The sequence below is a fragment of the Falco punctatus genome (assembly GCF_963210335.1).
Source record: "Falco punctatus genome assembly, chromosome: 5".
Lineage (NCBI taxonomy): Eukaryota > Metazoa > Chordata > Aves > Falconiformes > Falconidae > Falco > Falco punctatus.
In genome coordinates, this window is record NC_137584.1 from 39026963 (window position 1) to 39051772 (window position 24810).

Genomic DNA, 24810 nt, shown 5'->3' on the forward strand with positions numbered 1-24810 from the left:
AGACTTGTAAATAGGAAATACTTTATGGCAAGAATTTTAACACAGAGCTGCCTAGAAAGCTTATTTCAGAAAAGGAGGTCTCATCAGCTGTCTAAAATCCCCCTCTGAAAAGTGTGTCCAGAAGTCAACATTTACTGATGCAATGGGTGGTGCCATAGCCAAGGGACAGAAACCTGTACAGACCTTAAAAATATAACGAGAAAAGGCACGTGCTCATTCTTTATAATTTCAAGAACTAACAAGCTCATGAAGCAGGATGTATTGGACTGCAAAAGCGAAGGAGAAGGATGAAGCCAGAAAGAAAGAAGAGGTGTTTCCATGAACATGGTAAGTTTTGTCATGATGTATTTAAAGAACAACCAACTGAGTTGGGTGAGCCTCCATGCAGAACAGCGTTAGTAAAGGTACTTCAGCTTGCTACATATGCCACTGTAAAAGCTACTGATTTCATTTTTTTATGGATCACATAGATTACACATTTTTAAATACACTAGCATACCTATTTTTAAGGCAATAATGTCAGAGGAATAAAGACAGGTTTAGTGAATTACATGTGGTCTCTGTTTTCATACAGATGGATGTCATTCTAAGAGATTGTTTCATAAATCACAGCAATCACTGTAACCCAGGCAACCACTGCAATTTAGCTCTACATTTTTTAAAGACTCAAGTACTAAGTATTTGGGTTAATCACACATGATGAGGTTCTTGATAATGATTCTGTCAATTCCATCACTTTCATAAACAAAGTCATCAAATTATCTCAATAAATCTTTTTACTTTTCTTCCTCAGAAACATGTGAGTTGCCAGTAAAGGAAGCCCTTGGTACAAAGGGTTGGCAGGGTCGGAGGAAGAAGCAGCCTCCAAACATGCACAAGGCAGATCAACTGGGTTTTATCTTCACTGGAAACAGAATAAAAATTAATCAGCTGATTAGCTGGTGACAACAAAACAAATGGATTTTAATTACAAAGCAAAACTTCATAACTAGAAGAACAGGTAGAAAGCAGAGGATGCCAGCTTATTTTTTATCTTTGTCACAGGAGCTAGTGAAGTACAGATCTGGCACAGATTTTGGGCATCGGTTTAACGTTCCATTTACCTGAGCCTTCAATTTCGGATTCAAACAATTGGCACCTACTGTATTCACCGCAAGGCTGCCTTCTGCCATCAGACCAGGTACAGAACATGTGTCTCTGTCAAACATTTCAGAGTTCACTCAGGACACCTGGGCACTATGCCCACCAGTCTAGCTCATGCTTGTGCTGGATTCCAGTTGGATTGGAGCCAATGTTGGCTGGCTGGTGAAAGTGGAGAGAATGGTGAGCCCAAAAGTCTGCTGTCCTCATCTTCCCCCTTCTCAGAACCGTTGCTGAAGCCACAATTTTTTTGCACATGGCTGTGTGCCACAGGATGAAAATTAACTCAATGGGTCTTAGGGAATCTCTACGTAGAATAAATGTTTCTGGCTTTAACTCATTTCACAAGGATACTTGTGATGTTCAGATGAAACAAACTCTTTCATACCTTGAAAATTTCTAGGGTAAGCTATCAAAGACAGCTTTTTGACTTTACTGGCCCCTTCAACTGCAGGTAGTATATTGCCCATTACCTGTCTGGTTAGTAACTCTGCCCACCGCAGAACAGAGGAATGGAGACATCCCAGCTGCGGAAGGGACTGGGGAGATCCGACATCAGTACAGAACAAACCAAACAATTCCCTGCAGTTGAAACCCTGCACCTTCTGAGTTACAAACAACATATATTGCTTAGAAATATAGCCAGTCTTGAAGGCGGGCACATAATATCTGGAGCCTGTTTGAAGCCACTATTTCACACATGACTGATTCTGCTCTTTTAAGCATATTCAGTTTAGAGTTGTTCTTATCATCATCTCTCTTTCATATCTGGCACCATGCAGGATTCACCAAAGCCGCTGTCTAGCGACTTTCAAAACACACACTGTCAGGATCACTAGAGTGGAATAGTTGCCTCCTTTCTCATCTGACAAGTTTTACATTTGATTTCAATCCCTGAACAGGCAGGGAGAGTGGTGTGTATCTGAGCTAAGTTTTGCTTTAGCCAGTGAAATCAGATTAGTTTCCAGTAAGTAGGAGGAATTTCAGAGACTGTTCACTTGAAGCACAGATTTCAACTAAATGTGAACAAAAGGAAGAAAGGAGACTTGTAATATTAAAGATGTTCATAATAAGAAACAAGAAATGCAAAGCCAAGAGAAAGGAAAGCACAACAAAATATTTAGATATCAATTGATTCTAAACAATGAGATGTGTAAGAAATGTGGTAAACCGGCTGTGGAGAAACAGTCATAGAAATACCAGCCAGAAACAAGCACCTCACTTGACATAATGTGTTAACTTGTCACAATTTGTAAAAAGCTAAGTGATTTTCCCACTGACTTTATCAGGTGGAAGGCCACCAGTGCTTATTGGCAAGTAAAGCCCTTAATGACAAAATACTGGATTTATGGTTTGCTGAGGCAGGGTATGGTGATTCCCTCTAAAACCAATCTGTGAAGTGGCTGGTATAATGAATTCAGAGCATACATGCAAATAACAGGCAATTCAGTTAGGTCTGGAAAAGGAGAAGTTGTTTTTTTCCTGCTACTGCAAAACCAGAAGAAAACCTACAAGCTAAATTGTGCTGAGTGACAGCACAAGCCCACTGCAAGAAATTATGACCATGCTTATACAGATACTTTCATTTGCACAGATTTTGATTCCAAAGAACATTCTCTTAAATAAATAGTTGAAACTGTGGAAAAGTGACTTCTGGCAATAGGAATGCATACTTTGTTATTCATATCTCTAAAGAAGTGTTTTTGCAAAGATGTCTTCGGCCCCACATGACAGACACTGTGGCTCCTGGGATTATCTCTCCATGATCTTTCTTCCTGTCTGGATGATGATGTTGTCTCTCGCAGAATAGCTTCTGCAGCCTAATGAAGAATTTGTTATAAATACATAATTTCAAGTTCAAGTCACAGCTAGTAGAGTCATATAACCCTAAAAGCCACCTGCTTTTCTGTTGTAATAAAAAATATTATATTTAAACACAATGAATGAAATTCCACATCTTGTTCTGCTAGGGACTGAAACTCCCCAGTATCAGACACAAGAATGTTTGCATATGGCATCCTAGCATCTTTATATACAGCATCCTAATATTACTCTCACACAGCAGAAATCTTCAGTGGCTTAAGCAGTAGTTCTACAACACTGAGTGTCCCAAAGCAGTAGAAATAATACAGAAATCTGGCCTACTGCAGAAGTCAATTAGCTTTTTCTTATCCTTGCTTTTATTGGAATCTTTATGGTTTTTCATTCTGTACATGTGACTAATCTTTTTTTCTGACCTTCACAATCTATAAAAGAATAAGCCATATGAACAGGCAGGTTTGGGAAAACTAAGAATAAAGTGAAATGTGACTTGAAATTACATTTTCAATGGAACTTAATAGTGTTAGGTGGAAAATCTCATTAACAAGTACATTAAAATCAAATAAAAAGAAAGAACAAAACTTCTTCACTCCATAAAGCAAAGGACAGGTTAATTGGTGGTACTAACATCTTTTAAAGATACATTACCAGAAATTAGATTTGCAAATTAGGGAAATACCTAGGAGTAAATGGCTCAATTTTATTTTCTCCTGAGTTGAGCCACTCTGTGGAAGAGTAGGATTCATCTCACCAGACTGCACCGTCTAGAAGATAATTATTTGTTCTAGTCGCCTTGACACACATAGGATGAAATTGATCCTTCTTTAAAGGCACATATTTTCCATCCTTGAATACACAGGGAATTAAATGACCCAGTCAAACTAGACTTCTGTCTTTTGAATTCTAGTCTGAACCATTTAACTTCACCAAGACTTGCTGTCTCCTGTGAAAGAGATGGGTAACAGCATCCTTCTCCCTTCTTTTAACTCCCTTAAATGAAGTTACTCAGTTACATAGTAATGTAACAAGTAACCCTACAAGTATAATAAAAAAATTGGGTACCAAATGAGAAATTACAAAAGAACCTGCAAACCTATGATTAAACCATTTTGATTTCAGGAGGTCACCAGAGACATTCACACTAGCCAGCTATAATTCCCACCCCGATTATCCTCCCTGCTCACCCCACTGTAATGCCCATTCAGGAATCCCAACTTGTGCCTTTGTAAGGCAGGACACTGACAGCATTTTTGTCCCAGAAAGTTTACAGCACAAAGAACTGAAATGAGATTTAATAAAAGGTCCTACCATATCTATTGAAAAGGTCCCACTATATCTATTGCCAGAAACCAGCCTGCACCTAGCTGAAGAGCTGATTTATCGAAAATGTGAATGGCATTATATATATATATATATATATATATATATATATATATACACATATATACACACACACATAAATAGTAGAATTCATTTCAGAGGACTTTGGTTGTCTAATTTAGGTACTGAATGTAAATTAGTTATCTAGCCTTCCTCCCCAGGTAGTGGAGGGAGACATCAGGCCTGATGTGTCTAAGACAGTTTGGCTGAATCACTTGTCCCCCACACAAATATCTAAGGCAAAGTGGTAGAGGATCACACAAAGAATGTAATTTAACATGGCTCACTACAGAGCTGATTTTTCCCCCTTCAGGCTAAGCATGGCAGAAAAGGTGGAACAGTATTCACACATGCCAGCTCCAAAGAAAAACTACTCCTGCATTTTCCAGATAGTATTAAACAGATAATATCTTCCAGTACCAGGATCTCTGATTTTCTGTCCATGAAATTCACAGCTTTGGGGTTTTTTTCTGCTTTTTGTTTCTGATGTCCTGAAACACTGAGCTCATCTCGAAGCTCCATGTTCTGTCTGGTCAGCATCTCAACCTGGTCTCTCAGCTTGCCGTAGGCAGCGTGCCAGCAGGACTCATTTCTCTTGAACTCCTCCTGCAGTCCAGCAATCTGCTGTTTTAATATCTATCAGTAGAAAAAAAGTGTGCGATGTCATTCCCTGCTCTGCACTAGGCATGCTCACCTCACCCATCCAGAAGGAAACATGGAGTGTTTTGCTCTGATTAAAGGTCTACAGCAGGGGTCCTCAAACTACAGCCCGTGGGCTGGATACAGCCCCCCAGGGTCCTCAGTCCAGCCCCCGGTATTTACAGAACCCCCCCGCCGGGGGGTGGGGGGGGAAACCAAGCAGCCGCAGATGACCTCCTGCCACTTCATCCGCGTGCCGGCCCCCTGGTTAAAAAGTTTGAGGACCCCTGGCCTACAGTATAAAGGTCGTTGATATAAAGGTTTGCAATATAAAAAGAATGTCTTTGAAATTATTTCTTCAGAGAAAAAAACAAACAACCCCCCCAAAAAAAAACCCCAAACCCTCCCAAACCAACAAAACCCCACTATCCTCTAAACTCCTATATTTAAAACAAACCAGTTGTTACAAAGTGAGCCAAGAGAAGTCCTTGCTGTGTGAAGGAAAATCAGGAAATGCAAACTAATCATGCAAACAAACATCATTAAATGGAAATGTTCTCAAAACAAGGCAGGAATGCAGGGTAATGGCAAAAGTGTCAGTTCATCAGAACTTCATGTGGTGAGAAAGGTACTTGAATATTTAAATGGTCTTTACAAACAGCAGGGGATTTCAAATATGTAATTTTCAACTGAGTTCAGTAAAATGAAAGTAATGAAATCTGAGGCATTTTGGAGAGGACTTTTCCATATGCATGCATCTCCATTATATTTCTCTACTCCCTTCTCCTTCCCTCACCCATGCTGAAGCCAACACTGAGTTCTTTTCCTTCAGAGCTCTCATGCTGGATACTGCAAATGGAATATTGGTGGAGTTAAGCCAGAAATGTGCAGCTTGCACTGTAATCAATGAATCGTCACATTCATCCCTTTCCAACTTTCCCTTCACTTCTGTATCTGCCCACTTGTGACCCAATCACCATCCTTTCTTTGCTGTGAGCTGCCTGGTTAGAATTTGGCACATCCATCAGCCATTTTCAAGAAGAAGCAGACTTCTGAACTTGAGAATCACACAGATAAGTGACTCAGAAAGTGTTTCGTAATTGTTTTGTGGAAAATTAAATTTTTGCACTCTCACTCATGTTGTCAGGTAGGAACAAATATCAGACTTCATCTCTAGGGCTAAGACCTAGTCAGGAACCAGTTACTCCCTGGTAGAAATTCTAACAAGTTTTTTTTAATCACAGGTGGAAAGAAAGCTGATGTTTCAAAATATTGTGCAGAGAGGACATTTAAATTTTTTTTTATTCAAAATACTAAAATGACCTCACTGAAACAGTTAATAATTTTCTGTTGTAAATGCTACCTCTAGAGAAATATGGAACACGAGCAAACACTTACAATGTGTATGGTACAAAAACATGTATTTCAAAAATATACAAATGAAAAATAAAGAAAGTATAGAAAGTTTGAGCAAAGTACTATCTTGCTAGGTTTACTTTTTCTGAAAATTTTCTGGTCAAGAAAATAATTGAAATTGTCAGTATGCTGTCAAATATATCAGATTTAGACATCCTTTTGCAGCAGAACATTGTTCCAGACATTTCTGAGCCTTACCATTGCCTACCCTTTAATCCTATGAAAATATAGCTTCTAGCTGCCCCCACTCCTTTATCGCTGCCTCACATGGCTCACCATTTTTTTTCTTCTCTTTATCAGTGTTTCCTCTAGAAAATTACTTAGTCATATTATGTCTAGCTGTTTTTAATAGGGATAATAGCTAGAGATATTGAGAGATTACTTTATCACTAAGAAGGCTGAAATAGAGGATTCAAACCTCTAGAATCCCCAAAAGGAAACCACAATAAATGACTCGGGGTTGTTATTAGGCAGGTTAGGTTGTTAGATACACAGCTAGATATGATCAAAATACCTCAAAGGCAAAGATCAGGATAGTTTAAAGAAAAAAATCAACAAACTCCCAACTCAGGGATGAGAATAGAGAATGATGGCCAATACCTCTGTGCCACTGGCACAATGGCTTCTTATATGAAGAAGATGTAAAGCCCGCTGTGGCAGAAGTTGGAACTTTTTCAAGGAGCAGCTCAGATCTGGGCAAATCAGCACAAGGAATTATAAGTAAAAGGGGAATTTCTCAACCTTTCTTAAGAAATAGAAAGAACAACCTGGGTTTTTTTTCCTTAAATAAAGTTGGATGTGCATTTAAAACACAAATCAAAGCAATGTCCTGTTAACATAAAACATCAATTGTATATACAGCTGTCCTCAATAAGTAGCACGAATAATTGGCCATCTGTGGCAAGTGGAAGGATTCAGGTACTACCATAAGGTGCCTGCATGGAAGGATATTAATTGATGAGAACTGCATATTTATTGTACAGAAGACAGCTTACTTGTATTTCTTCCAATTTCACATTTTCACCAGTGACTGTAGCTGTCCCTTTGAACTTGCTGTGGGCATTTTTTTCTTTCTGCAGTGGGTGCATTGGATTGCTATTGTATTCCAAAGAGTGAGTCAGCTCCTGGCTCCTGACAGTCTTAAGCTGGTCCATTCGCGCTCTGTTCAGAAGGTAAACAAAGAATATGGAGTTGGCATAAAGACTATAATGAAGGACCCTTCTTGGGCATGATTTTTGGAGGGCTTGGGCATGTCTCGTATATGCTGATACTGCTGGGAGTGGCAACAAGTTATCAGCATCTGTCAAAATCTAGGTACTTCATCACTGGGAACACTCATGCAATTTATCCTATTGAGCAGAAGAAAACAATTTGTGTTGGAATTTTCTGACAACATAATGACCATGAACTTCAAGGCTTTGAAACACCTTTTCTATTCAGAGAGAACGCTAAATTAGGGCAGATCCGCAGAAGGCACAGCTTGTTCCCCGGCATTGCACCTATGAAGCACTTCATCATGCAAGGCTGGGGACTGAGCTGTATTTCCAGCAGCCCCATCATTACTACAAATCAGAACAGCCATGGACCTGAACAAAAGGGGGTAAAGTACTTTACTTTCCATAGGTAAATATATTCCAAGAGTTAAATGTTGGAGCTCAGCATACAGAAGAGATTTTGAACTCAATGGCTCAAGGCATGAGTGGTCTGGAAGTGCACTTAAAAACTCAGCAAGAGGAGAAGAGTATAAATCTTTATGTATCCTCAAACAAAGTATATTTGTATGAGTATGATCTAACAGCTTAGTTCAGTTTTAATATGATATTAAATTATTTGTTAGCTTCCTACTTCAGCTCACTTCATGACCTACAGCCACCGTCTGGCCATCACTATTAATCAAAAAGCAACACGAGCTGCAGGAGGCAGCCATGACCTCATGTGTTCCTCTCAGTGATAAAGTTTAGCACTTCAGCAGACAAACATGAAAGTTCTCAAAAATACTAAGGGATAAATGAAATCCCCATACCCTACTGCTCTTTACAATTCATTATCTAATTTTTATCCTTTGGTTGTTTTTTATCCTAAATAAGCCTGTCTAATATTCTCATTAAGGCATGCTAAAGACTCAGCAGTAGTCTATAGAAGTATTAATTCTTGTCACATTAACACAGTTAAATTAGCCAATATAGCCCCCACATGATTAAGTCCAGCCTACCACTGCTCCATATCCAGACCAGTTGCCCTGAAATACAATGATCCAGAACAGAAGTGTAAGATCTATACATAACACCTTCCACTGAAAAGTACTGTCTTAAGTTTTTTGCACCCTGTAAATAAAATCCAGGTAGCTATCCTCAGCTGATACCAGCATCTTCGGAATCACACAAGACTTACATCTGTACAAATAAACTAATGAGAGCTGGAGCATGACCCCAGGTGCACAGTGCAGAGCGCTATTTTGCTAGCATGACCTCTGGCCATGCAGCACTGCACCGGGCCATGCCAAGCAAGGTCTGGAGGTTAGGGCAGGCCAGGGATCAGGTCCAGCAGACAGCTCGGATGCAACCACATTGGTCTGCAGGGTAAGACAGCTTAGTCATCTGGAGGTGTTCTGCTGTGCCTCTTTGCCTCAAGGCTAGAAAACAGATCCTGGCCTGAGGAAATGTAATAACCAAAGACACTGGGAGCACACACCATACTTCTTTGGAGCCTCTGAAAATCCATTCATGCCCCAGCTTTAAAACACAAATAGGAGCTAGATGCACATCAGATATCTAAAATACATTAAAAAGGCTAAGCACTTTGTGATAACTCAGGTTTTTGCATGCATCCCAGACACACCTCTGTGAGGCACATCACAGCATACTGGCTGCGAGGCAAAAACACGCATGAGGCAAAAGTCTTTGTTCCAAGACAAAGTCTTTTAGTGAAATGTAGAAGGGGAAAAAAACTCCAACGTGTTGGCTACTGCTGTTTGTCCAGAAAGAGTACAGGTTCAATACTAAAGGAAATTATGTATTAAAAATGGCAAACAACCCGCCCGTTCCTGTTGAAGGGACAAGGAAATAACCAGACTGAATCCTCTGACTGATGCCAAGAGCCAGCAGCAACTACCTCAGTGCTGCAAGGCTGGAGCCACAGGCTGCTGCCTGGAGCACTGCTCAGGCTCCTTTAGGCACCAGATGCACACAACACACTACATCCCAACAGCTTTCACCATCTTGCCTACACTGTTTGTGCCTGCAGAGGTCTGAAAACAAAGTGCTTGGAAACAAAAGAATGGATAGACTGGGCAGGTCCAGGCATGCCATGCTTCTCTCAAAATCATTTTTGTTGCTTCCAGCCAGCACGAGTTGCCAACATGGCATAAATGAAATGCTACCTATGTGGTGGACATCTTGTGTTCCTGATAGGGTTACTGGTTTAAAAATGCAAAGCAGATTCTTGGATTGCATGGTTCAGCACAGGGCCAATATAGTCAAGGAGGATAAGCTGCCTTTTGCAATTAGTTTTAGTTCATAAATTACAAAAAGTGAGCAAAAAGATGTATACATTATACCAAGCAGGCATTTTTGGATAAACATCTGTGTGGAAATGCTAGGGGCTACTATGGCTAATGACATGAATAAATCCATGGAAACCTCTTAAAAAAAGCTGCACTATTACAAAAAAATCAAAGCCATGTCATCTGTGAGGCAGCACTGTCAGTAGGCAGAGAATGCAGTGCTGGCAGAGTGCAGCACTGCAGTAATTCTGCACCAGTACATCACTCCACAGCTCAAATTTACACCAGTAAAAGTAAGAGCAGCACCTAATTTCATTAGCAGTTTTATGAACTGCCAAATCCCACAAATATTCACATCTGGAACACTTATCACAGTCAGTTGGAGATCATCTTTCAATATGTTTGCAAGATCACAAGCAAGAAGGATCCTTAATGAAACTATTTATTCTTAAGTCATTGAAAGTATTTTGCTGAAAGGCAGCTATAAGAGGAAATTATACAAACCAATAAATGTAATTCAGAAATACCCTTTGGCACTAATCCCATGGTCTTTGAAACTAAGAGGAATGGACAAGCAGATGTGAAAAATATTTTTTTACTTTGCATTACATATTAAAACAAAAATCCAAATCAATAAATTATGCTAATTTGGCACTAGTTAAGAACTAGGCTTGAAATGCAAAGAGGAAAATAATCTCTCCTGTGTTTACAGTAGATGGTACCTAGTAATTTCTAGCAGATTTCATCACATTAAAAATACACATTTGATTTTATTGTGAGCATGCTCAATTTTTAGTAGAGGCATTTGCATAACCTGTAGCTACAGTTCTGAAGGCACTTCCATTTCAAACCTCATAGATTCAAATCTTATTTCTTGCAGGGATTTTGTGGTAAGGAACTATTTTACTTCTATGAAGATGTAAAACCAAACCAAACCAAACCAATTTTCAGCATTTAATAATTACAAATTACAAAAGTAACTCTCTTGAATTTTCAAGTTCTTAATTTATATGGTACCAAATGCATCCTCTAGTCTGAAGACAGGTATTCCTGAAATAACAATGCTGTGTCATTGATATATGCTATACACTTTTTGTTAACCTCAGAAGTATGGGTGCATGTCATGTGAATGAGTTATGAGAATATGAGATATTTACCCTTTACTCCATCAGAGGCACAATGCCATAAAACAACTTATCCTGAGTTCTTATTCATTTCAGTGTAGTCTGAAGTTGTTCAGCAACTTACAAAAAGCATTTGGCATTACTGAGCTTTGAGATGCAAACTGCATTAGTATTTTCAGAGTTGGCCCCCTTCAGTTAGGTGCTTTACTTTTAATCTAGACAGCTAAATAAGCGTTTGAGTTCTGAAACAACATAGATGCCCTCAAAAAGAAGCTAGCTAATAAATAAGAATTAGCAACCTGATTTTAAGGATCCTAAAGGAAATATTTGCCTCGCTGCACACACAAATCAATTTCTGGTGTATACAGATTTACCTGTGAAAATGCACTCCTTTCTCTTGTTCTCTCACCCTGTTCAGGGCAGGGGTTCCTCTGCTATATATGCCATTCTCTAATCCGCTGGTAAGGATGCTCTGAGTTTCTTCTATAAAGACATCTGTGTTAGTACACTGAACTTTGTGAATACACGTGAACACTCTCTGTGTATTTAAAACCACAGGCTGCATGAGCGCATTAAACTTTATTGCTTAATCTATCAAAAAAAATTAATATATCTTTGCCTAATTGTGCAAGTATTCCATTCCTAGCACAGTTCTTAGTAGTGCAATCCAAGCCCTACAAAGCGTGATAAGTGAAATGGATTTGGGGATATATTGGTGTCGGAAGCCAAATTCCTTTTCAGGAATGTGAATGTCACGTGATTGTTCAACCTTATTTTGAGTATAACTTTCAAAGAGGCCTCGGGAACCCTTTTTTAACAGCAGCCTGACACAGAGTGTGCTTAGCAAGTTGTGAAAGAGCAATTGAGAGCCATCAGAACTGAGTATTTCTGCCCCGGAGATTATTGCAGGCAGGACAACTGATTTTGACTGATCCTACGTAAAGAGACAGCCAGTGGGTTTGGGATGAGGAGCCAGTGTGGGTGAAGACCTTTAATGGAAACCAAGAGAGAAGAAAAGTCAAGAAACAGTTTAATAAAAAGGACTAAATCTTGCTCAAGCAGGATACTGTTTCATTGCCATCTGGGCCAAAAAGCTAGAAAGTTTGGTTGACGAAAGAGCCGGGACCTCATTCAGGACAAAGTGAGTGAAGATTTTCTTAGGCAGTCATTATTTTCCACTGATGTGAGGCTCTCTGTGTCTTAGCAACAAAACATGCAAATTTGAGAAATTATTTTGCCCGCCTTTGTTAAAGTCATGTTATCTCTGAGAAGGGTAAATAGAAAACATGAACATCTCACTGTAAAGGCATTAGTAGGAAGAACATACCTAAGGTACCAGGAACTCCGGGGGAGTTCCTGACTCCAGGGACTCTCTGAACCTCTGACTCATCTCGTGGGTTTAAAGTCTGCACCTGAAAGTGCATCTCAAGCAACAGACTTAGGAAAAATGTCTAGTGACAACAGCGGGCTTGCAAATATCTCTCTCCCCTCTTCTTTTTTCCCCCCAGTTTAGGACTGAGAGACACTGACAGAGGTGAATGTTATCTAGGGAGCACAGGCAGAATGAATCATAAATCCAAGAGAAAATTTTTCCCCCTATAGAAAATAATTGTAAATCAAAACTTGGGTAGCTCTTACCTAATGTGTCTGTAAACAGTTTTTTCTGTGGTTCCTCCACTGTAGGGATTTCTTTAATCTCGAAAGCACGAATCTCACCAGCCGCTGTTGAGGATGGCAGATGTGGGCTCTGAGCACACCTGGTCCTACTCTTGTTCTTTGACTCAGGCTCATGCTCTCTCCTTTTCAATCTTGTGAGATGAAACGGGGGCTGCTGAAGAGAAGAGCAAGCCTTGCTCCCTTTCAGCCTGACAGCCCCAGTACTGGAATCGCTGCTGCTTGTGCTGCAGGAGAGACCTTGCTGTCTTGAGATGGCTTGAATATCTTGTTTCCTTGGGGGTGATCTGCTGTATCTTCTAACAGATGTTTTTTCAGTTCCACTGGGCTCATCACTAGCATAATCACCATCAGAGAGATCCAAATGTCTGTCAGTGTGATCGACTCCCTGAAGTTCGTGCTGGGAGCAGTACTGAACATGGTGAGGTCTCGGGTCATCTTCAGTGTTGGAGGACAAGCAGCTTGACTCACAGGGCAAAGATGCAACGTGCGAGGTCAAGGCAGCTGTCCCCTTCCTTTGCCACTCTTGCTGCAAGGCTGAGGATGAGCTTCCCACCCCCACAGACTCAGGTGAGCTACGTGTAAGTTTTACTATCTTACCATTGACCATCTTAAACCCAGTATGGATTTGTCTTTTGCTTTCAGAGCTCTGGTCCCCTGAAACAAGTTCCTGTGGCCATACCTGAACCCACCTCTGATGCTGTGTGAACGCAGGGCCTGCCTTCCACTCCCCCTCCTTGATGCAGTGTCCTTCTAAATCCTGAAGTGGATAATGCTTTTGCAGGACTTCCAAGGGGTTTTTTTCTCCCTCTTTAAGATGACCCTTCCGAGGCTGATCCACACTGCCGAGGTCCTTTTGCGGGGTGCCCTTCACAGGTCTTCCATCAGTTCTGTCTGCTTGTCCTAGAGAATCCATATGATGAGTTTCCCTTTCCTCACCTACTTGTAGGTTCATTTCTATTACAGTTTCAGGGCATGGCTGGAGGATTTCAGGCCACCTTCTCTGCGGTGAGTCAACAGCATTTTCTTTTGTGTCTTCATCTCTCCCAATCACTTCTTTTTCTTCTGCACTTTGCTCAACTACTTTTGCTTCATAGTCAGCCTGAGCTTTGATCTCCCACTCAGCTAAAGCACAGTCTGCTTTTTTTTCATGTGTACCTATCTGCACAGAGCTACTGATGTGCAGATTTAACTGAGAGCATTCCCCTGGCTGCAGTATACCTGCATCCATTTGGCCAGGCTGGGAGAAACGACCACAGCAATCCAAACCAGCTCTTCTGTAATGCTTGCTGTCTTCTTTTAAAAGCTTCTGTTTATTCTTTTTAAGCCTTGCCATACCTTCTTTTCGTTTCAGAAAAGCCTTCTGAGGTGTTACTTTTGCCTTGCTCTGAAAAAAAACCACCAAAAATCCTGACAATCACAGTTCGAGAATCATTCTCCAAAAAGGAAGATATTTATGTTAATTGAAAAACCTGAGACACCAGAAGTCTTAAAGACACTGGCTGTGGATAACTGAGTACATAAGTAACAGCCCTGAGATTACAGGGAAGGTATAGGAACTTTTAGAGGCAGTCGCTATATGACACCTTCATCAATTCATTAGTAGAGTCAGATGGTTAAAATGGTGGTAAGTGTTTATATGATAGAAGATGAAAAAAGTTCTTTCTTTCTTTCTTTGTTTTTAAAGGAAGTGTGAGTGTTTTTTACAGTGTGACACAGAAATATATAAATGCATCAGCCTGAGATGCTATTTTGCCAGGGAGCACAGAGAAAATCCCTGAGTGACAAAATGTGCATCTTCCAAGTCAACACGACTAACGAAGTGCTGAGTCTGACACCTAGAGGTGTCAGACAAACTCATTTCAAACCGTACATACGGCAAAAAGCAGAACAGTATTACTGTACTCAATCCTTGTATAAAAATTGTATTCAGAAATGCTCCCATTGTTGCATCAGTGGCACATAAGAGACCACATGGACCATTTATTATGAAATAAATAAACAGAATCAACCTTAAGATCTAATTTAGCTAAGCGTGTTGAGACTCAGGCACAAACTGTGACCCAGAAAGTATGTGAAAAGAGAGGAATCCAGTGGGAAACAGTGGGTAGTGTGACTGGGAATGAGTAATACAGTGGTTTTACTTTTGGGAAAAATCTTCCAGTATCACATGATAGAATAGTGGAAAAACGTGCTGCCATATAATGAGCCAAAACAGAGCCCACACAATACCCAAGCCCATGAGAACTTGTCAAAACCAAAGTGAATGCACCAATAGCACAGTACCTGTGGCTCCTTCTGCTCTTTTTCTATAAGATGATTGTCTACTTTGAGTTCTTCTTCAACAGATTCTTCAGAAGTCTTCTGTCTGATACCAGCTGCTGGTGTGATTGGTCTAGGCAAGGAACAAGAAGGCGCTTACTTGTAACATTCTCCAATTAATTTTCTTTTGATAACTCTTGTGGAGCTGATGTTGAGTTTAGAACTGACATGTTCTCTGAAATTTTTTTCAAATGTGAAGCATATTAGTAAAACCCCCACTATTATGTGACATCTAAGTCTAATTTTAAAACATCCTGTCTAGACTAAACATTAATTATGCTTTTAGGTAGTAACATTTTTTTGACTGGTATCAGTCTTTCCTTAAAAATAGAAAATTGTCAAAAGGAAAAATATTTCAGACTTTTTCTCCAAACTAAAGCTGGTTACAGTCACAAAGAACTCACTGTCTCTCTGACAGAGTGGTTTGAATTAGGTGGTGAAGAGTAATAGAGGAGAAAAATAATGTCTATAATGTTGTGGAGGGACAAATTGAACGCTGATTCAAAATTAAGCATAATACAGCATGCATTAACATATTTCATCGGAAATGTGCTTAGAGCCTTAATTTAGTCACTTACTAATAATTTCTGCTGAATATTAAAAAGTTCTGGGTGTAATAGAGGTACTGGTTATGCAGCACATCATTCCTGTTCGTTCTATACCCCACGTACAGCTAACACCATGTGCAATCTTTTCTGTTTGTCAATCTGGCTCTGGCATGGCCTAATAGGATTAGATTTGTAAAGCAAAACATGTTGCTGAGGACACGTTAGGCAATACACATTTCAAGGAAATTTACTTCAAATCAATTGCAGCCCGGTCCCATAGCGAAAATGTCATGAAGAGCTGGAGTACGTTCTGGGCTTCAGTGTCAACTGGCTCATGCTGAGACCACAACGTCAACCAAAGCACAAGTGGGGCTGACTGGGAGACAGATTTCAGGAGCTCACTGCTGATCCAAAAAAGGTGTATGTGAACAGGCCCAATTGCCCAGAGGTGCTCATGGTCCTGCCACCTCTTCCCGGCCTTCTGTTCTGGAGGTCCCTCTTTTCCTTCTCTGCCCAATGCCCACATGGTTAAAGCAATAAAACACACTCATAACAGTTACTCTCAGTCCATACTTCTTTAGAAGTTTGCTGCTTCTCTTTTATACTTAATGGAAGGCTCAGTGTGCCAAAAAAGCTGCCACTTCTATCTGCATCAGCTGAGGAAAGGTAACAACTCTACAAGAATTTCTTCCATCATCAATCCAACCTACCCATTCCTGCCTAGCCATGAGCACCCCCTCAGTGTGCTGGTACAACTCCTTCTGCAATGCAGTGATGAACTAGATCAGAGAACTGATCCAAGTTAAAAGTTACATATCTCCTCTCTCCAGATAATTTTAAGAAGGATCACTTCACTGACCTGTTCACTATATAGGCACATAAACATTGGTTTTGGTACAGCTGAAGAGGTAGAGCAAGGACAAGGATGAATGAGCTACTCAGACTGATGCTGCCATCACAAACTGATGGCCACTGCAGAAGAAATGATGGCATAACAAAAGATGTTGTCTCTCCCTGCCAACTTCTGCTTTACTTCTAGCCTTTGAAGATCATAGTTGCAAAACCAGTTCACCTAAACTGGCTAAACCAGCATCCTATTATACAGAGGTAGATCAGCTGCCAGTCCCTAGACCTGTCAAATCTCTGCCCATGCATACCTGCCACTCTCAAGCAAAGGAAAGAGCCTTTGTGTTGCAAATATAACACATACAGTATGTGTACAATCAAGGAAAACATGCTTTTGTAGCTTGTCTGACTAAGATAATTTCTCACCTGTCTTCTGTGATTCTAGTCTTCATCTTCCCCTCAATGCCAAAGGGAGATGGGGAAATCTCCTCCTTTACTTGTTCTCTTTGTTCTTCTTTGACAGCAGAAAAAGTTTCAGGGGAACTCCTTTCTTTTAATTGACTGTTATCTAAGCGGCAGAAAAAAGGTCAATGAAAACAAAGCCTTTATAGAATGAATAAATGTAAAATAAACATCACAAAATAAATTAGAAATGTTTATCTTTTCAACAGCACATGCAAGATTTTGGTTTTTGAAAACACATTATAGAACACAATTGAATTAAGTAGGTGGAAGGGTGCAACCCAGGAAAAATAGAAGCTCCTGATCCTCAAGTCTAGTTGCTGGAAATAAGGAAAGGGCAAATGGTATGATTTGTACTCCTTGCATCTAGAGATTTGTAATGCTTGGTTAATGTGTTCGCTGCAGAACACTGCAGTGGAGACACTTTGCTAGAACTACTCATGTGTCTGTAATTATGTGACCTGCAGGCCAGTTCACTGAAGAGTTTAACAAGGACTATTTGTACATATGAAAGTTTCTGACTGAGCATTTCCTATTCCATTTCACAAAAGTGAAAATTTGTACTTCTTCCTATTGAAGCTTACTGTCTATGTTCACTACAACAAGAAGGCTCCCACTTAATTTAAACTTTTTTTCTAAGTGTCAGCTAATGGAGACTTGCTTTTCTAGCTCAAGTTTGGCCTTTCAACTCCAGCAAAAAGCCTTTACCGGCTCATTTGTGCTACACACTGTTGCTGTAGCTGGAAACTATATAGCTCACAGTCACATTAATGCACCCAGTGCTACTGAAGTACTTTGCAACACAGTGAAAGGGCTTTCTGGTCCAACAGCAGGAATCCATCCTTCCCTCAGCCTTTCCCAGCTACACACCAAAAATCTCCAGTCTGACAGCAGACAAGCAGTGCCGTTTCTGCAAAGTTCTCACCTGCCTTGTGTCAGAATACTGCTGAGGAAGCAGAGGTGACACAGTAGGCTGATGGCAGCAAGGGACACAGACCACATGTGTGCCTCTGCACAGCCTTACGTGTGGGGCTATGCTGTCTCCAGAATGCTCTAATAGGAGACGTGTCCCAGCACTGGAATTTTTGACTAGCGCTTCCCAATGCAAGGCAAGAACAATGTGTCTCAGCAGCTGTGTAATTCACCTTTGTTTTCTTTTCTGTTCTCTTCTTGAGCATCTTGTCTGGAAAGTTTTTTTGTGGGGCGCTCAGTACACGGAAGCAATGGCTCAGTGCTTATCCCTTTAAATAAGAATGTGACATGTTACTCAGGCTGTTGGTATACTCACGTTTATTTTTCCAGCAGTAAAAAGCCCACGCTCATCACAACAGTCAGGAAGGTCTCAGTTCAGCCCAGTCCTCAAGCACACATTCAAGCGAAGCGTATTTCAAAGGCAACTGCACTGACCAGCTGCCAGTCAGGAGTTAACCTGATGTACTAAGGCCTCTGCACCTTCACGCCTTAGTTTTACACACATGAAGCAGGTCTAAGTCAGCGCTGCTGCCAAAAAAAAGCAGTCATACCTCCCCCTGTCCTAGTGTGTTCTTGCTCACAGATTTCTGCTGTCCTCATATGTGACAGCACCCCACACCCCCCTCCCCAGTTTGTGCTGGCAGAAGTATTTCTGAAGCTCTGATAAACATCACTGGGCAACTGACCCAGGTTCAGGTTAACCCAGCAAGAAAATCATAGTGCAAGGCAGAAGAAGGAGTCAAGACTTTCAGTGAGAGTATTGGTTCTGAGCTAGCTTGAAGAATATGAAATTAAAGTCTCAATTGTACTACAGGGCTGTCTCAACAGCTTCACAGCCAGGTCTTGCTATAAAAGTTCAAAGGAATCCAGGATGCAGGTCTGATTTACATCATCTTCCCCTTTAAGCAGTTTCATTCCCACCCCTTTTTGTTCCTCTTCATTCTGAAATCAACTTTTGATTTCTTGCAAATCACTCTTTCTTCTTTCTTGCCCCTTGATGTCTTCCCACAGATGACAAGGCTGGCAAAGTGTAGCAAAGACAAGATACCAAGTAGCACCTTACATTGCTTTTCCTCCAAACAATGCCGCTCTGCATCAATGTGAGAAACACCAAGATTGCTGACAAAGAGCAGGCCTTCTTAGCTAAAGAAACTTATTCTCTCACCTTTGGAAGCTATATCCACTTTCTACTTTTTATGCTTCTCCCCTTAAGTATAACATACTCCCTACTTCATATAACTTAGTTTTTCCAGTTCAATGACTTTCTGCTCCGTTTATATCTAGAAGGCCAAATTTCTCTGTCAGTATGAGAGTCAGGACTGTGATTCAAAAAGCAAAACCAAGCTTAAAATATTTTAAAAGCTTTTATAGCAAGCCACTGTAAAGACAAAACACCTTCCCTTGAGCTGCAATAACATCAGCAACACTCACCAGCAAGAGCAAAAATTCACAGGAGTGGCACAATAGCCTTAGCTTCAGATTTCCAGTGCTTTTTACCCACCTGAATCTGAAAGCTGCATGTGCTCTCCTGAGATTTCTGAACTGCTTTCATTTGGAACAAACAGCGTGGATCTGCTTTCCCAAGCAGAGTGCATTGCCGAAGGAGAGGTCTGTAACCACTCCGGGCTCTCAACTTGGGAAGAATTTTCTGATGGGAACTGGACAGGAGTGAAAGCAACCGGGAAGCATGGAAGGGGTGGCATTGTGGCTACTAGGTGGGAAGGTATCCCAGGAGAAACAGAAAAGCCTAAAAATAATTAGCAGAGAAGAAAAATTAGAGAAGCTTAAGGCAAATATTTTGCAGAAACTAGAAATCTCTTGCTAAACTGGTATTGCACAAAAACACTGTTGCTTTCATGTTCCCAGGTGCTTTGCATGTTTAGAGTGAAATAATCAAATTTTGCTTTTGTTATTTTATTTAAATTCTAAAACATGCTTGCTACAGCTATCTGTCATAACCGAAAGTATCATACATTATGGGGATGCTGAATTAAAAAGAAATTACAAAGTACTCCTAAGCATGTGAAACACATATTTCCCCTAGGACTCCTTACGTCCCTTAGCAGGTGAAAGTGAAGTGTTGCAAAATATCTCTAAGGGACTCCTCAGTGCAAAAGAGGAGAAAGTTTTCCTTTCAGCTTTGGATAGCTAGGGGTTTTTTTATATTTATGTTTAAATAAAAAAATATTTAATATTTTATTAGAAGACTCCCAAGTGGAAAAGATAAGCAGTTCCGCATAGGGACCAGAGGCCAGGCTCACCACTTCCAGGAAAGAGACCCCTTTATAAGGTTATAAAACTAGGTTTGTTTCTTATTTTTTTTTCTCCACACCATGATTCCCTGCTGTCCTGTGATCTGACTTCAACAAGAAGAAGAGAGTGACTGCAACTGATATTGCCTCAGCCCCCATTTGAGCCATTTTTTGGAAAAAGATTGATCTCTGGATTCAAATCCTGGCTGGCACAGACACAAAAAAAAGCCCAACTCACTACTTCTGGAGAGATGCTCTAACCGCACAGCTAGCGGGCAGGCTAAGCCACTTCTGTCTGTGTTATCATGACACATTGAAATGACAACCTGTAGTTCAATGAGGTTTTGATTGTACTGTTGCTCACTGTATTATGTCTTTGAATGCATGGCAATATTAAAGCAATTGCCTTTATCATAATAAGATAAATCATAGCCCTAGTAATTCTTCATATTTTACCTCTTTAAAGCTTAATGGGACCAAATTATGAAACGTCCTTTGCTACCCTCAGCCTGCACTGCCTCCACTAACAAATAAGAATTTTCAGATTTTTGTCAGTTATCATGCAAGTAACTATATTGTTTGTGGCTTTAGATGCTAGCTAAATGCATCTGGGTATGTAAATATGTCATTCCTTCAGGAGGTTTTCTGACCCCATTCAGCTGAGACTGAATGAAGCAAAGCCCCAGAGCTCAGATATTCTTCAAAAACACTGACACTTGAAGCTAGCAGAGACCATATGGTATGTTTATACAGATCTAATTATGCATACATATACACAAATTAAAAAGACTAGGGTTTATTGTTTTCTTACATTTTTGTTACACTGGGAGGAGAGGGAAGTTAAAAGCCTGCAAGGATTTACCTGGCCAATGTTGTTTAATTCCACTTTTCTAAACCCTTTTATTTTGTTGGCTAATAACTGCTATTATATACATCAGTGAGGTAGATAAAACTTGCTAAAATTTCTATTTCTTTTATGGCAGCAATAATGTAAGGCCATGTTTCCCTAAAGCCAACTAATAAGTGGCAAATCCTAGAGTTTCCAGAGTGGGGGACAGTGGGAAGTCAGGAGACCATAAATTCTTGATGATTTTATTATTATCATTAACTCTGTCTAAAGTAATGTCTATTGTTTTGAGCTGACCATTGACAGTAGATATTCCTTATATGGCAACTGAAGTAGAATTTTGTTTATAAATGATTCTGTCCAAATCAGTCAAACTATGTATGCTATGAAGTATTTTTATATATGCATGGATGGACAGCAAAAGACATGGCTGTCTTTAACTGAGAGGACTTCTTCACACTATATATGGTTAGAGCACAGGAAGAAAGTGCTGAACAAATATGTAGCTTTTTAGCTCTAAAAAGCTATTTGCAAGATCCCATCAGGCTACACTGAACTCTAGCACACCATCTCCTAGTTCTTCTGACTATCCTCTGAGATCTTAGTAGAATGAGACCCCCTGCAGGTCCTCCACTGAGCAAAGAAGCTTGAAATCAGACTGAGAAAACTCATGCCACATCACTGTACAGATGCAGTCAGGGGATGCCTTCGGCTGCTTTGGCTCCTGCCACATGGGTTAGGTGAAGCTGCCTCCCCAGAAGGTCATATGAGGAGCAGCAGCAATCCAAGGATCACCCGGCCTTCCTATGCCTTTATGGATGCTCCCTGCCTGATGTTATGCACAAGCAGCCCTGCTAAAGCCAGGACAATGCTGTCACAAGTCTACAGGATTTCCCTTAATTGCACTTTCACCATGGGGTCACATACGGAGGAGGATGTGCTACTGCTGTGGATAGAGGGTAGGAAGGGGAGGGAGGGCTCCTCTTTTTTTATTTGCTGAGCAGATGGCATTTTCTGGCAATGCCACTGGTAAAATGAAGCTGTTCAAGGAGTTGTATCATGCTGTGAGGAACAGGCTGTACTATTAAAGGTAAGAGTCTATTAACAGAAACATGGTGTGTTGACTTTCTTCCTCTTCCTATTTCTAGGTAAAAGCTGTGACTTTTATATATAGGTACAGAAAAAAAGGATATTTCAGCTTTTCTGTAATGCTCACCACTATACTATAATTTTCTGCCGTACCATTCAAATCTGTACGTCAACAGAAGTCTGTACAGGTCTGTTATTAAACATAAAGGACGACTCCTCATAGTTCTCCTGGAATTTTAATATACAAAGCTGGAAATAAGTGTTTTCTGGGGTTTACAGCTTGTGTGTAATGTGCGTAAAGAAATGAATGTTTCAGTCCAACTTTCAGAGAAAGATCCCCCCCGAAAATAACTATCAAATCTCTTTAAGAAACTGCCGCATTTCACTGCTAGAGTGCAAACATTAGCAAGTGAGGGTGCCGCAGCACCAGGAGGGATTCCCTGAGTACCTGGGTTGTAAAGTGCAATGATTTTCTGCTGTTCAGCCACCAGCCTTTGCAGCTGCTCCATCTGCTGCCTCATCACCTGGTCCTGCTGCCCTGGAGTCTGAAAATACCATGAAGATAAGAGTATTAAACTATATTTCTGGATGGTTTTTAATCAGAAAGAATCACCATATCCATATTTTGGGGTAGGTATTTCTTAAAGTGTGTATTACTGTTAATAAAGAATGTTGACATTTGCATTTAAAACTCTTTTGCCGTTTTACAGCTCAAAGGGTACACTGACAGCGTGCAGGCAATCCATGCCTTGCCAGGTTTTGCTACTCAGCCTCACATCAGCCTGCATTTTCTTCTGGTCTATGTGCTGGGATCTCCTTACCACAGAAGATAAAGCACAAAAGGGAGAGAAGTTTTGCACTGAGAAGATGTTAGAACAACATCAGAGTAGATGCTACCCTCAAGCCAGGCTTCACTGTACAACTTCAAAATGTACCAGGACCTAACATTTCATTGTTTGTTGAACGATCTGATAAATGGAAATTACCAGTGTCATCATCAATGAAAAGCAGCTTTCAAAAGTCAATATCCACAAAGTACAGATGCAATTAAGAGGAAATACGAGCATTGTCTAAAATAAGGGATGAAAGGAGAGAAGAATAAGTCCAACCTTTGCCTCCACAGAAATCTTCACTAAGGCAGAGAAAGGACTGACTCTGTTTCTGACTACATTGCTGCCACTAGTTCCTCAGTCCTGTTGCAGGCCAGGCACTCCCCCATGCCTCCCTGCAGGTACACATCTATCCAGCTTCCCTTGGCCTTCTGCTTTTCTGAGTTTATCTTTATTCGACTCCTCCTCCCACTCATCTGTTTCTTCTGTCCTGTCAACCAGAACAACCTAAACAACCAGAGATCAGTAGTGCAAGAGACAAGTCTTTTTTTCTGTCTTTTTTTTTTTTTTTTTTAATCTATTGTGAAGTACCAGATCTGTTACAGAACTAAAACTTACAGCATGAAGACATCCTCATGTTGTTGGTGCCAGGAGCTTCCCAGCAGTTTGACTGGAAGCATCATTTTACCTCTACTGCCTCTCTGTCTGGTACCACTTGAGGAGCACCATGTAACAAAGCAAACCCCAAATTCACTTTTTGTTTACCAGAATCTTTTGAGAACATTTCACATAATTCACATAGGCAGATGCCAGAAGCCACCAAAGAACAAAGAATGCCCAAGACCAAGTATCAGGTTTTATGACCCGCTGTTGACAGTTTAGGGTATCACAGGATACATTCTGGTCATTAAACTTAATGATCCAGTTTATGTCACCCAAGAAAAGAAGCAGCAGAGTCCTCGGACTCACAAGAAGTCATCTGCAACTGCAGCCTTACCTACACTAATAATTTCCCAGCAATCAAGGAATAACAAGTTTCCTGTCCCTATGTGTAAAGTACTAAAGTCTTCACTAGAGAAAAGCTGAAGGTGGTGAGGACTCCTGACAGGGTCCTAAATATCCCCTTGAGAAGCTCAGTGGGGAACTGCAGGGCAGCCTCCATGCCCCCCTTGGCACTCCTCAGCTACAGGACATTTAGATGGTTGGGAGGCACTGCACTGGCACAGCCCAGCTGCAGGTCTCCCAACATATGACTGAAGAACAACAGTTTTCCTAACTCTTGTCTATTGTGCAGAGGTGGTACCAACGGTGTCAAGAAAAGAAGCCCTGAGGCGAAGTGGGCTCAGGGCAAGAGGCAGACGATGCAGACTTGTTAGCGCAGGTACTTCTGATTTTGCCATCATCAAAAAATATTAAATTGATGATAGACTTCCAGTGGAGGAAGTGTTGAGGACTGGCATCATAGACACATCCTAAATAATAATTTCAACTGTATTGGAAAAAGTAAATTTCTTTAAAATATGCAACTAAAGCACTGTATTGTTTCCTGTCTTATGGGAAAAACATAGAGCACTCAGTGGAAGAGTTACTGTGGAGTTATGCCTGTCCATCACTTTGTCAAAACTAAGAAGAAAATGAAAAAGAAATGGAAAAAAAGATAAAAAAGGAGATGGAGCATGAGAAGAGAACTGATAGAAAGACATACGGAAAAAAGAACATGAACATGCCCCACAACCATTACCCACATGAGAACATGGAGCCAGAACATGCAATCTTTTTCACCAGAGGGAGGTACGTAATGCTAACTATCAAACAAGAGAAACAAAAGAAAATTGTTTAATTGCCTCTTGGGAAAAGCACTTTACTGCGTAGATGCATTAGGCCAGGGGTCCTCAAACTTTTTAACCAGGGGGCCGGTGCGCGGATGAAGTGGCAGGAGGCCATCT

At 40.6% G+C, this 24810-nt stretch overlaps 1 protein-coding gene across 1 annotated transcript in view; it reads right to left on the reverse strand.

Moving 5' to 3' along the window:
• The window catches only part of LOC308064448 (uncharacterized protein), a 51449-nt gene that overhangs the window by 11719 nt on the left and 14920 nt on the right, over positions 1-24810 (reverse strand). The window contains exons 3-12 of the mRNA XM_080388971.1: positions 22483-22579; positions 19348-19593; positions 18020-18115; positions 16839-16980; positions 14983-15091; positions 12661-14083; positions 11397-11505; positions 7392-7557; positions 4762-4977; positions 2814-2960 (exon numbers count right to left, since the gene is read on the reverse strand). Of these exons, the coding sequence (XP_080245097.1) occupies positions 2814-2960; positions 4762-4977; positions 7392-7557; positions 11397-11505; positions 12661-14083; positions 14983-15091; positions 16839-16980; positions 18020-18115; positions 19348-19593; positions 22483-22579 (2751 nt within the window). The remainder of the gene's footprint in view (positions 1-2813; positions 2961-4761; positions 4978-7391; positions 7558-11396; positions 11506-12660; positions 14084-14982; positions 15092-16838; positions 16981-18019; positions 18116-19347; positions 19594-22482; positions 22580-24810) is intronic.